This window comes from Amaranthus tricolor, chromosome 1, assembly GCF_026212465.1.
Source record: "Amaranthus tricolor cultivar Red isolate AtriRed21 chromosome 1, ASM2621246v1, whole genome shotgun sequence".
Lineage (NCBI taxonomy): Eukaryota > Viridiplantae > Streptophyta > Magnoliopsida > Caryophyllales > Amaranthaceae > Amaranthus > Amaranthus tricolor.
The window spans coordinates 37,244,598-37,259,774 of NC_080047.1; the positions used below are offsets into that span (position 1 = coordinate 37,244,598).

Consider the following 15,177-nt stretch of genomic DNA (forward strand, 5'->3'; position numbering starts at 1 on the left):
TATGAAACGCCAGTTATAGCACTTTTCCAAGATTTTTCCACATGGTACCAACTAATTTATGTCTTATCTAACTGCCGTAGCATTTTCCATTAAATTTTTGTCAATTTTCGTCTAATTCACCATTTTGATATTTCTACCCTTATTAAGTGTTGGTTATTGTCTTTATAATTTTTCACAAATTAATATATGTGTTTTACAAATATTTTGTACCCACAATCACAAAATATAACTAAATCTCAAAATATCAAGGTAGCAATATATTTTTTAAAAAAACTTATGATTTTTGGTCATAGTACGGTTTGCGATCTGGTCTAGTCTGAAAAATAAAAACAGGGACCAAACCGTAAACCGTAATTTATTTTGAAAAAAACCAGTCTAAACCGTAGACCAGACCAAATATTAAAATTACAGTTTGGTCCGATTTGGTTTTCGATTTAGACCAAGCTCTGTTTAGCCCTATATATATTAGTGCTTGAAATGCACATTATGAACTTTATAATCCTAGATTCCTAGTTGAGTACATTAAGTGAACATTATGGCTTATGTAATAGTGCTTAAGGCACCTCTTGTAAAAAATGCCAACAATTTGAATAAAATAAAATTATTATAACATTTAAGAGTGTTGATGAATCAAACGGTAACTTAAACATCAAACTGGTAAATTAAACATTTGAGAGCATAAAAATGGTTTAGGGCAAATTATAAAGACAACAATCAACACTTAATAAGGATAGAAACGTCAAAATGGTGAATTAGATGGAAATTGACAAGAATATAATGGAAAATGCTACGGCAGTTAGATAAGACATAAACTAGATGCTACCATGTGGAAAAATCTTACAAAATTACTACCACTGGCGTTTTATGAAAGTTCGATGCTACCGTGTGGAATTTTCCTTAAACTTTAATTAATAAAATCTTAATTTATAATTATGACTAGATAGCAAATTTAAGTTTATTGTAGAAATTTTATGATCCTACGATTCGTTCTACCAGTTCGATTCTGCGGGTCTGAACAATTCCAAAAAGAACCATGATTTTTGACAACTTTGATTCATCATCATTTTAATATTTTAATAATGTTTATAACCCTTACATATCTTCCACTAACTATATTTTAACATTTTCATATTACTTGTGGTCCTCATATGTTTCTCATTAAATTTATTAACATATATAATATATTTGGTCCCCATATTTTTTCCGTAAATTTTTTTAATGTTTATAGTCTCATTCTTTATCAATCAAATTTATTATTCAATAAAAATATATTAATCATCTAAAAACTTATCACTAATTCTTAAATAAAACGGTCTCATGGTGAGACCATCTCTAATTGGCTAGCCTAATATACATTTTTTGTCTTAAAATGATCACTTATAACTTTAAAGTGATCACTTATAATTTTAATATAATTATTTTTTATAGTCTTAGAATGATTACTTATAATCTTAAAACGATTACTTATGATCTTAGAGTATTCAAATGAAGAAATGGGCTATTATATGAACCCATCTCATGGTGAGACGGTCTCATACAAGACAAGCTGAAAACTTATAGACTTCCTTCGTTCTGAAATACTCGCTACATTTTCGTTATTGACACTATTCATCGCTCAAGCTTATTATACATATTGCGGCTAATGTATAAGAAAAAAATATAGTCAAGTAGGATTTTGTTTGAATCATCTAATCACATACTTTCATAATATCAATTTTTTTATATTTTTTAGACGTGTATAATTCAATATATAAACGATCAAATTAACGTATTGGATTGCATAAAAAATCAAATGTAGCAAGTATATTTTTTAGACTTCCTTATATACTCCCTATTATTTACTATTATTATTCTATATTTGTTAATGCACTATTTCAATTAATTGTGCTTGAGTAAAAATTATAATAGTTGATAGTAGTAAAATTTACATTAAAAACAAGATCTTACTTGACGATATTTTAACTTATAAATTAAAAATAAAATATTAATTAAAAATGGTCAATAAATAGTATTTAAAAAGCAATATGACAATAATAATGAATAAAAGTGATTATTTTTTTTTTTCAAACTTTGGTACCATAAAGTTCCTACTAGGCAGCTACTTTGATATTTATGGCGTACATAAACTCTTTTTTGGAACAATGCTTACCAAAGTTACCATAGAAACTTTGGAACAATGATGAATATATTCTTGCTAGTAGGTGAAGTTTAGGTCCTGCTTTGTTGAGCCTTGTTTTGCAAACTCCTACAAAAAAAGTATTATCATATTCAAAACCTAGAAAGTTTTAATAGCTATATTATTATAATTTGATAACATAACGTTTTATGAAATTTTTCAACATACTTGTATTTATTAAGAAATTAAAATTTTAAGAAATAAATTTTATATTATAGTTATATTTTATTTCATTCTGCATAATTATATACATTACATATATTGTATGACTTGTATTATATTTTGTATCGTGTGTGCAGATAATTTTAAAATTTTAGTTCATGATAAATAAATCACAATAAAAAGACCAAAAATTTAATTATATACTTAATATATATATATATATATATATATATATATATATATATATATATATATATATATATATATATATATATATATATATATACACTTTAATATATCTATTTTAAATAAAAGGACAAATGGTTCGTACCTATAGTATACAATACAAAATTATGAATTTTTTAAATAAAAAATAACATACCAATTTATGCTAACAATAATAAATATTATTTTAATTTTTATAAAGTATTACAACTATTAATAACACACTTGAAAATCAAATTAAACATAAAAACATGTAAAATTATTTCATAAAATTTAAAAAAAATAATATTTTTTGTCATAGAAAATATAAGTGACGTACATAAAGATAATTACAACCTAAATCATATTAGAATTAAGCATTGTATTTAAGTAACCAATGATATAAATAATCAAAATACAATCCTAATAAAAGTATATTATGTTTTAACCATCTCAAAATATCCAATACACTAAATATTACTCATTTAATAAATAAAATTTATTAAGATTTTATAAATAATTGAAAAAAATAAAATAAAATACTTATATGATTTTCTAATACATTAAATGATGTGACCTACAAAATATAAAATCAATCAATATAAATAATATTATAATCATAATTTGAAAGTAATAAAGTCAAAAATATAAATATTAGTCATAGTAACAATGATATCATCATTAAGTTTTTGAGAGAAAACTTTTGTTGAGACTATGACACGTAAGCAATATTAAATAGTGATAATGTCAGCAATGTTTTGTTTTAGTAATAGTTATAGATAACAATAACAATGACATCATTATTGAGTTTTAAAGGAAAACTTTTATTGAGATTGTGACACGTAAGTAATATTAAATAGTGATGATGTCAGCAGTGTTTTGTTTTAGTGATAGTAATAGATTATAGATGTCTTGCCTAATAAATTGACATTTGAATAAATATACGAGAATTACTAGTTAAGTTGATATGTAGACAAAATATAAAGGTATTTAAATTGAACAAGAGATTAAGTAGGAAGCTTGGAACAAAGAGTAGCTTTATAAACCATTGAACCATCTCAATTCTAATGTACTGTTTTTGAACTTGAAAAAGAAACATGAAATTTAAATCAACCAGCGTGATTTGTTAATCACCATAGAAAAAACTCTTTAAAAAGATAAATAAAAATTATAAAACTCCTACCCTGTAAAATCCTATCACATAAAAATAATTTATTAACTTTATAACACCGACAAAGAAATTTAAGTGAGAGACAATTTGGTATGTGAAAGTTGATTTACATTTGTGAGTTCCCTTGTTTGAATCTAAATTTAGGAAATGTGAGCAATGTCAAAGAGAACAAACAAAAGTTGCCTTAAGAAATTAAAAAAATAAATAAATAAATAAAAAACACTCCTAATATCTTGGTTTGGGTTTTTTTTTCCCTGAAAGATGCAGATAATCTATACTTCTTCCCTCAAAATGCGGGTAGTCAAGAAATTCCCAACTTATGCCTGCACCCTGTAGAGATCAAACCCCAAACCTTCTACTCAACATGCAAATCCTCTATTCATTGAGCCACTTTTGGTTGCCTTGGGAAATAAAGAGGTAAAATAAGGAACTAAGGCACTCACTCTACCTTAAATTGCAACTGTATTAGCATTAATATATCAACAATAAGCTGTAAAGAACCAATTACTTCTTTACTACATGACACAATGCACAACCACAGCCTATTTTATTTCCACATCTATAATTTACATCATAAAAAACAAACACATAAACATTACCAACACTCTATACCAGAAAAGAAGCCATGTTTGGAAGGAAGTTTAACAGCAATAATGAAATGCATAAGCTATTCAAGTCGGTGGTGATTACCATACCCACCATTGCCTTTAATAGCCTACCATTTCAAACAGGATCTAAAAATAAGCAACGTATAGGTAATAGCTCGATATCATGCCTGGGTTTTCTTCTGTAATGGTGTTAAACCCAATGAAGAGCCAGAAATCCTGCTTAAAGCTTCAGCACACCAGCCATGCCCATCATCAATGGTTGGCATTCTCACTTCCATGATTGGAATAACCAGCTGCTGATTGCCTGGAACCACAACACCGGCCAAGACTCTCAGAACGTTTGAAGCATCAATATCCAAGCACACATTTATCTCTGGAATTCCTTTTGGCAACGGAGGGATCCCACTGATTTTGAAATACCCAAGTAAATAATTCTCCTCTGCTTTCGTTTCATCCCCTTCGTAAATGACTATCAATACCTCAGGTTGGTTGTCGTGGACCGTCGTAAAAACCAAGTCCTTTCTTGCAGGGACAGCCGTATTCTTCATGATGATGGGGACAAATTTGTTTCCGCTTGCTTGAATCCCGATGCTTAGAGGAGTAGCTTGTATGGTTAGCAAGTCGAGGTTTCCGAACGGATCTGTTACACCAGATGCCACTGCTCCTTCTAGTGCTGCTCCACATACTGCAGCTTCAAGCGGGTTTATCCCTTCATAGAGATTCTCTCTTTTGCAAATGCTCTTCACAAAATCTCGGACCTTGGGAATTACAGAACATCCTCCAACTAGTATTACATCAGTCAGATCTTCTATTTCTACCTTAGCATCATTCAAGCATTGCAGTATTAGACGTTCGCATTTGTTGAATAATGTCATGTTAACATCCTCGAATTCCTTTCTTTCTAGAAGCTTCGTCACTCTTCTACCATTTCCCAAGTCGACATCAACTTTAACGCTTGTTTGAGATGAAAGCATATGCATAGCATTCTGAGCTGCAACTCGAAGAGAAGCCCTTGCTTTGATGACATCGAGCCCATGGCCAGAGAAAGCCGTGTCAAATCCAGGTAAGAGATGACGCATCAAGTTTTGAAGAAGGTCCTCCCCTCCAACAGCAATTCCTGATAAGGCTTTTATCTGTGAAACACCACCAGCTGTCGCGCTAACGGCTACATCACTATAGCCAGCTCCCATGTTGAAAATAAGGGAGATCTTCTCGCTTCCACTGCCCATATTTTCGTGAACGGTGTGTTGCTGCTGTTGTGCATATAAAAGTGCTACAGCAGTTGGTTCAGGCATCAATCTAAGAACATGAAGGCCCGCCATGGCACAGGCACGTTCAATTCTAGACAGCTGAAAACGGCTAAACGAAATAGGAACAGTTAGAACTACATTTTGTATAGGCCTTTTCAACTGAACTTCTGCCATGGTCTTCAATTCGACAAGAAAAATTGCTAAAACTTCCTCGGGTGTAGTAGACCTCCAAGCATTGTTCACCAAAGCAGCTATAAACGGCCGCACACCAATATCCAAGGTCTGAACTAAAAAGGGTAGGCTTTTGGTAGCATGAACAACAGGATCAGTGTCAATCCTTCCAATTAGCCGTTTCATATTGAAGATTGTCGCTCCAGACAGGATATCTTGCTCATGGGTAAGTTCACTGCTGACTCCACCTGTGGGGACTTCATCTTTGAAGCTCACATATGACTGCATTCTTTTCTGGTTCCTAGTGTTCTTAAGTAACTCCACTTCAGATCCATTCCAAAACGCCACACTACATTGTGAAGTACCAATATCAATACCAATTGCAATTCCTGGGAATGCAGAAGACTTATCCTCTCCAGTAGTTTCACTGTCAGAAGCTACTGTGTACGCTGGTTGGGCCATTCCTGCAATAAACAAACCAGTTTCAAATGTAAGATGGAACTTCGGTCCATGCAAGTATGATTTAACCCTCGATTATGTGACGGGCCAGGAAACATTCATGTGGAAACAAAAATACAATGAAAATGCTGAAACATCTACGTCTTGAAAACTCAACAGAATCAACAATATCAAAATAGTGCAAATATGCCATTGCGGGTGAACCATGGGAAGGGTAGAAAAATATTCATTGCGGGTGAACCAAAACCTTCTATTGTACAGTGTCATCTGGGCAACATATTCTAACTCTACCAAACAGGTGCAATCCTATTAGATGTAAGAATGTGAACAAGCAGCACAAACACAAACCAGAAAGAAGGATAGGATATGTCATGGAACCAACTCAACCAAAAACTTAAGTTGAAGGTTGAGGCCTCAGGATAAGTTATATACTCTTACACGCCACCTAACACAAGAGTCCATTGGACTAAAAGTGTGAATGCAGCACAAGTCTTCCTCATTACTGACGCTAAATATTCTACATAAATGAGGGGCGGTTGAGATTTAAAGCCGTGACCTTTTATCACACTGGCTCTGATACCATGTCATGGAACCAACTCAACCAAAAGCTAAAGCTGATGGTTGAGGCCTCAAGATATATTAGAGTTTATACTCTAATAGTTAGTATTAGTATTGATGGATATGATCCTTTCCCATTGACTACCATCTAGTAGTAAAGATACGCGATACTAAACAATCCAACTTGCGCATCAAGTTGTAATGAATTTTCCTCATAGTAGTGAAGGTAAGCAGACATTTCACATAATTAGAAAACAATCTGTAAACCATATTTACCATTATGGAAAGAAAAGAAAGAGACAGATCAAAAAGGAACAAGATTTTAAGAGGGCTTAATTCGACCTTGCGACTCAAGTATCTTCCCATGTAGACTAACATGAATATTAAATTAGACTAACATGAATAAATTAATCAGATTTCTTAAAAGGGAGATACTAAAACACAAAAAATACATATCACAATAATTAAATCAATTTTGTCAATTTATAAGAAGCGAATACTAATGATTGAATCAATAATAATCCGTGCAAAGTTGAGTTTACACTGTTTGGATAAGAATTTTTGAAAGCAAAAAAAAGGAAGTGAAGGGAAAGGAAAGAATGGCGAGGAAATAACAAAAACAAGCTTCCCTTGAATCTTGTTCATTTAGAGAAAAGAGAAGGTAAGAAAGAGGAAGAGAAAACTTATTTTCCTTATAGATCTTTCCAGATTTGGAGAAATTTGGTCATTCACAAATTAAAAGAGGGTGAATCCCTTCAAAGTTTAAATCCCTTCCTTCCAAATCTCCTTGAAAATGCATCCCTTCAATTAACTGCTCTTCCTCTCTAAGAAATTTCCTCAACCCAAACACAACCTTATGTTTCACCTTACGTTTAGCAATGGTCTAAAAGCATAAAGAAATCCTTGGCACAGTTGTTCCATAATGTTAACATAGTCTACGAATTTTCCATACAAATATGACATTTATCAATTTTAAAATTTTTATAAATATAAATCACTAGATGTAAGATTAGAACGCACAAATACATTACACAAGTATCTTTTGTATTCGATAGCTGCTCTATTATTGTTATAATTAACAGTTTGAACAAAGTTTATTTCAAAACAGTTTGAAAAAATTTGCAGCATCAAACAGTTACAAACGATACCCTCTCAATGCTCCAACAAATGTACAAAATTGAACTAACCTTATACAAACGAAAATCAATGAGATCAAACAGTTGGTAATCTTAAAGTGTTAAAAGAGCTGTTTTTGGCTTTATATGCCAAATTATAGAAAGTGCCCTGAGATGCAAGTACTGATTCAGTTGTACATATAGAAGTTGCAGCCTTGAAAATAATCCCTTCATTCAAGCAAAAATAGAAATCCTCTAAGTGACTCAGAGCCCTTGGCAAGTTGTCAACTAATTCTTTTGATTCATGATTCACTCAAAATGGCTCCAAAATACCTAAAAACCACCCTAATAAGTGTATTCTGATTCATGATTAGCGAGGATATTCGTGTATCAAGAGACTTTGGGCAAGACCCCATAGTTAGGAGATGAAGCCATTAAATCGAAACGAAAATAAAAGTCACATTCACTACAACATCACCATCAATAATTTACCCAAACAATCACTTTCAAAACCAAAAAATAGTTGTAGTAGCAAAATTATGTTCTTTACCATAGGCAAGCACATACCTAAATTTATTCAGCCCAAGATGAGAAAAAATAGGCAATGAGCATTTAACCATCATGTTAAACAAAAAATTTAGTTTTGGAGACTAGCAAGTTAAGGTTGCTTGATTATTTGTATTCATCCTTAGCACCAACAAAAGCCCAAAGCCAAAGAAGGTCATTCCAACATCAAGCAATTGCTATTAAGAACAGAATGAGATGAACATTCAAAAACTAACTCAGCTTTCAAATAATGTGTTATACGTTATAATTATAATCAGATAGCCAAATAGCCGATACATTTGCAAAATTGATTAATTAGGTGAACATAATTTGATTTTGCAAGTAATATAAGCTCAAGCTGGCCAAGACCTAAAATCCTAAGACACAGGAAGAAGGAATTAAAAAAACAGACAACAGCCAACAGCCAAAAATAAAAGTAAACAATGCAAAGCTATGATCTTTCAAAGCCAAACATTCATAAAATCAAACTAATACTCAAACATAGAATTGATAAAGGTAAACCATTAATTATTAAGCAAATAAGACACAGAAAAAACAAAGTGCAAAGTAAAAAAATTGCAACAAACAATTGTAGATAGTAATTAGTAAAAAAGATGTGTCGGGAAGCTTCGAAATGCATGAAAGAAAAAGAGAGAGGAAAACATACAGTGAAAGAATATTCCGGAAAGAAGAAGAAGAAGAAGGAGAGAAAGGGAAATATTGCGGTGGTGTCGATCGATGAAGTTGAAGGGAGAGCGACGAATGAAGAAACTTGTGAGACAGAGACCAAGAGATGGTAATGAAAGTGTAGTAGTAGTAATTTGTATAATACGTAGTAACCGATTCTTTGACGTTCTAGACCAACCTAGAATAACTGGGATCACTCCATCAATTTCCTCTCCAATCTGCAACCTGTCATCTTTCTACATGTTAACTCACATGTCACTAATAGGATAAAATATAAATAAATAAACACAAAAACTTGGATGAGACGGCCATTAGCCCATATAACAACATCACACACTTTTTCTTTGTTTTCTTCATTTTCTTGGAATTTGTCAATTTTAAACTTAAAGGTATTAATTTCAAAGTAAAGTAAACTTAAACAAATTAATTAAAATAAAAAATTTTACTTTGGACCTATAAGTAATCAATTTTGACGTTAAACTGATTAATTTCTACCTAAAAATGGTTTTGTTTTCACAATTTTAGAACGAAGTTTATTAAATGGCATTATTTCATCATTATATGGATAAATTTCAAACAATAAATGAATAGTCAATAAAACTATCAATAACTAGTATAAAACCCGTGCAATGCACGAATTTCTTAGTGTTTTAACATCTATAAAAAATTAGATTTTCAAAATAACGGGAAAATATATATTAACTTCATTAGTTTAATTTTTTAATTTAAAGTGTAATATATATAATTGGTTAAATCCAAACTCAAATACGTCATCTCATCTCCAGGAAAAAGTGAAATATATGTTCGTTGACCTTATCAATAATTTCGTTTGTTGGTGCTAATATTGCCCTCTCTTTAATTTATGCACTATCCTTTTTATTTCTTCTGCTATTAAAATAGAAATCAATAAAGATACGGTAAAATCTGTATTACTCATACAGAAGATTATTTGTTTAACATAATTACAACTGAAGTGTATAAAAATAGTGTTGAAATTAATTTAAAAGATTCTATGCAAATAATATTCTGATTTATTTTATGGGTTTTTTCTAACCTATGCCACAATAGTATAGGTTAAGACCATTAAATTTTTTTATGAGCTTACTTTATTCTCTTAAATATGCTATTGGGAATAATAATTTCATATATACATTAATTAAAGTAAATATAAAAAAAAAGAACAAATAAGAAAATCCTTAAATAAAGTTGGTAAATGAAGGTAATTAATACTCCCTTAACCTATGCCTTGTTGCATAGGCAAACCGTTATTTTATTTAGTATATTAGGAGTATTAAATATATAAAACTGTGATTTTGTTTAGTAATTTGTTTCATCTAGGTAAATATAAATTTTCCTTGTATGTAATTTTGTCTCAACTAATAAATAATTTTTACCTAGTAAATATAAATTTCACAAATTCAAGATTATTTAGTATATCAATTAGAAAAACATTCTTTGCAAATTTGTCTCAACCAATAAATAATTGTTATTCAATAAATGCAATTTTGCCAAGCCAATAATTAGGAACAAATATGGCAACCATCTATTAAAACTGAAAGTTAATTATACTACAAAATTAAAATTTTGTTTAAGACAATCAAAGCTTTTGTGTTTTGAAATGCTAATAATATTATTCTAAAAGACTTCATGCAGATTTGTTATGTTATTTAATATATTATAAAATGATTTTAATTAATGCAAGTGTTCATCAATCAATTTATACAAATTTGTCTCATCCAGTAAATATCAATCAACAAAATAATCAAGACAAATTAGTAAAAAAGGAAATACAAATAGCAATAAAATTTTAAAATTGCAAGTTTTTTTATTGCAAAAATAATAGTCAATCATCCTTTAATCTGTGCGAAACTATATTAGGCAATAATCTATAAACAATGCAAAATCTCTACTAATAAGCATTCAGCCAATAGAAAAATTACACATGACAACATTATGTTAAAATGTCATTTGTTAATTTACATCAAAATTATTAGTTTGCATGATAGTGTTAAAACATTGCAGAATACTAGTACTCTTATTTAATGCATACATGATGGTTTTAATGAAACATAAGATACTTGTACTTTTTAATCATCGATCAATAATAGTGATATTGCTCTTTCCACAACAGATTATGTTCATTAATGGACTTGGAAATAAAGTTTTAGGTGTAATGTTTGCTTACCTTGGATGTGAAGGTGGAGAAAGTTTCAACTTTCGAATTATGTTTGCCACTTGATTCGATGAATGCTCATGGAAATAACCAAGAGTTCAAGCCTTCTTTGTTATAAAAATTTTCAATTTTTATCTAAGAATGATCAGTTCAAACCTTAAATTAATTAATTATGATCAGTTATAACTTATAAAAAATTCATTTTTAACCTTAAATGTATCAATTATGACCTTAAATAGATCAAATATTGAGCGCATATTGAGAAAAAATTTAATTGGGCTGATTGGGCTATTCGTCTCATATTGAGATGGTCTCGTCCAAGACCAGCTGATAAGTAAATATGAAACACTAATTGTAAGAGATGGTTAGTCTCTAATAGGCCGGCCCATTAGATTTTTTAAAAATAAAAAACGAAAAATATAGTGTAACTACACACTTACTCGATATGTTTTTAAGATACTTTAAGTAGGCATTTAGGATACGTTAAGTAGGGGTTTACAATATGTCTAATAGGTATTTTAAACATGTTGAAGTTTTCAAGTAGGTGTTACGTGCGATAGGTGTTTAGGTTATTTGTTGTTAGGGTTTAGGTCATGTGTTGTAATTGTTTAGGTTATTTGTTGTATGTATTTATATTATGTATTGTAGGAGTTTATGTTATGTGCTGTAAGTGTTTAGATTATTTTGTGTAGGTGTTTATGTTATGTGTTGTAGGTGTTTACATGTCTACTTCAGTATGTAAAATACCTACTAAAAATTGTAGTAGATATTTTGTGAAATGTGAACGTGTTTTTTTTTTCTATAAATAAATTGGGCTGGTCTTTGGGAGTCATCTTTCAAAGTGACGGTCTCTTGAGAGACCTACTGAATAAGAAATTTATTTCAGAATTATTCAATATTTTCCTATAATAATTTCAACTTTTAATTAAAAATTGATAATTCGAATTTTGGAAAGTGTTTTTGCTATGAGTGAACTACGGTTATGAATCACCTAAATAACATGTTATTTTCAAAAAAAAAATAATAAATATAAATTTTAAAAAAACTGATAAACTAAAAAAATTTAAAACTTAACAGCCTCCCCTTCTTGCCACTACCACCACCAGTAGACAGCAAGGGGACAAAATTGATGTCGGGAACCAAGGGACTGGGGAAGGGTTTCGGGAGCGTGGGGAAAGGGGCTGGGTGGTGGTCGGTTCAGGTAGGGTTGCAAAGGTTTTTGTTTTTCCAGCTCAAACACATCCTCTTACATTCTGGCCTCACGCTTTGGAAACCACAACATATCTTCTAAATATTACATCCAAATTGTGTAGACATCTCACTCACACTCATCTTCTTTATTATAAAGTCCTCAATATTTCCATATTCATATTTTTGGCTGCTTATGTCATATTCTCTTCTTCAAATAAAACTTCACAAACTTCAACCTCGGTCTACTTTATGTCCTTTTTTGGAATATCCATCTTGTTATCGAGGCTATAAGTGTTATGATCCAATTTCTAGAAAAATAATTCTTATATGTGTTCTTTGATGAGATTATTTTTCCTTCTTCCTAAACTCATCCTACCACCCCTCATAATTATAAATTCGTGAATGATGATCTCCCTCTTCCTCTAATCCACTCCACTCTTCAGTAGCCTTAAAATTGCGAAAATTTGAAATGATTAAGACAAATTAACAATAAAATGAACAAAATAAGATAAGTTTCAACTTATTTCCAAAAGTAAGCGTTTAATTCCCAAACCTGTGGTTTGGGGCTGTTCGCAGTTAGGAACTGAACAGGTCAAAAAAAACAAACGAGTTGTTCCTAGTTAGTAACTGCGAACAACATGCTCCACAAATACGCACCGGTTGAAAAAAAAGTCAAAGACGTTCGCAGTTTTACTAACTGCGAACAGGTGAAAAAAAGTCAAAGATGTTCGCAGTTAGTAACTGAGAACCGCTAGTTTGTAACTGAGAACCGCTAGTTTGTTTTTTTAACCTGTTCACAGTTACTAACTACGAACAGCCCCAAACCACAGGTTTGGGAATTACACGCTTACTTTTGAAAATAAGTTGAAACTTATCTTATTTTGTTCATTTTATTGATAATATATCTTATTCATTTCAAATTTCTAAAAATTGCAGCATTTCTTCTCCCAGGCTCGCACGCTTCTCATTTGGACCAAATTCATTATTTAGCCCACACTAATTCATACCCCTTACAAGAAAAATTTGAAATCAATAAGTAAATTTAGATAAAAAAAAAAGTCAAAAAATAAGTTTGGAGTAAACTTATTTCAAAAAATAAGCGTCTTCCATTCTGATGTTAAGGTTTGAATATGTTCGCATTTAACAAGAACAGGAATTACTAGGAACAGTCAAAAAAGTCCGCCAAAAAATCGTCCGCTGTTACTAACAGCGGGCCATTACTTAAGCTGAGTCAATAAATTTAGCCAAGTAATCGGGTGCTCTTTGTAACAGCGGCCGATTGAGTTGATTTTTTAACTGTTTTTAAATTTGGATGTTAATGGTTTGCTGTTACTAACAGCTAACGATTTTTGAGCTAACTTCCTTTAACTCAACTTTAATATGGCTCGCTGTTAGTAACAGTGAACAAAAACCAACCCTTAACATTGATATGAAAGCGCTTATTTTTGGATATAATTTTAACCAAAGCTTATTTATGACTTTGTTTTAGGAGAAATGCTTATTTATTTCTAATTTTCCCCCTTACGATGTACAAACAGCCTAGTATTATTTCCTCTTCCTCCCCTAACTTTCTCTATTGGGCCTATCTCTAATCCATCTCAAGGGGAATTTTATAAAAAGTTGAGCGAAAAAATAAAAAAAAATTAAGCAAATAAGCGAAATTCTAAACTTTTCCCAAAAGTAAGCGTCCAAACTCCAAAGCTGTGCTTTGGAGCTGTTCGCAGTTACTAACTGCGAACAGCTATAAAAGACAAAAGAGCTGTTCGCAGTTAGTAACTGCGAATAGTTCAAAAAACACAAAATAGCTGTTCGCAGTTAGTAACTGCGAACAGCTCCAAAGCACAGCTTTAGGGTTTGGACGCTTACTTTTGGGAAAAGTTTAGAATTTCGCTTATTTGCTTAATTTTTTTTATTTTTTCGCTCAACTTTTTCTAAAATTCTCTCAAGGGTCATTCTCTTTAATTATTCATCACAGCTCCATCCCATGTCGCCCTCTTACTCTTCCCTTGTCTATACCCTGAGCTTCTCAAAATTCTGCTACCCATATGACCCCTCGCAGTCAACAAGGTATTTATAAGTCGAATCCCAATTATTCTTCTCATGCTTATAGTGCCACTTCTTCTTCCCCTTCTCTTGTACCCAAAAATCCTATCACTGCCTTAATGTGACCCGAATTCGAAATGTGCCATGTGGGAAGAATATGATGCTTTAATTAAGAATTATACTTAGGAGCTTGTTCTTCGCCCTAGCAATGCCAATATTATCATACCTTTATAGATTTTTCGGGTTATTTGGTAGGAGATTGTAAGTCTCAACATGATGTACTGATTGTGATGAGACTTTCAGTCTGGTATTTAAGCCTGCATCTATCAGGATTGTTTCTCAGTATTGCTCTTACTATGTTTGTCTTTTACGTAAGTCTCTTTTTAGCGTTAAACAAGCCCCTAGATGTTTTGCCGATTATGAAATTACTGGCTTTTTGAATAGCATTTCTAATAATTCTTTATTCAACTATTGTAGTTAGATATGGGCTATTTGCTTCTTTATGGGGATGAAATCATATCTATTGCATCTTCTAACTCTCTTCATTTGTCTATTATGAATACTGAGCTCTAAATCCACCATGAAGGATCTTGGTTCTCTTGATTATCTTTTGGGGATTGTTGTAAAATCAAATGCCACAGTCTAAATATGCTTCTTCAATTC

General features: G+C 31.2%; 1 protein-coding gene across 1 annotated transcript; it reads right to left on the minus strand.

Annotated features, from left to right (window-relative positions):
* Positions 1-3,797: 3,797 nt before the first annotated feature.
* On the minus strand, positions 3,798-9,357 carry LOC130816042 (heat shock 70 kDa protein 8). The gene is made up of 2 exons (XM_057682614.1): positions 9,088-9,357; positions 3,798-6,206 (listed from the first exon to the last, which is right to left on the minus strand). Exon 2 carries the CDS (start codon positions 6,202-6,204, stop codon positions 4,483-4,485), a length of 1,722 nt encoding a protein of 573 aa, XP_057538597.1. The 5' UTR covers positions 6,205-6,206; positions 9,088-9,357; the 3' UTR covers positions 3,798-4,482.
* Positions 9,358-15,177: the final 5,820 nt, after the last annotated feature.

Bases quoted from the DNA above. Each gene is read 5' to 3' on its own strand.
- LOC130816042 (XM_057682614.1), bottom strand. From the start codon at position 6,204: ATGGCCCAACCAGCGTACACAGTAGCTTCTGACAGTGAAACTACTGGA.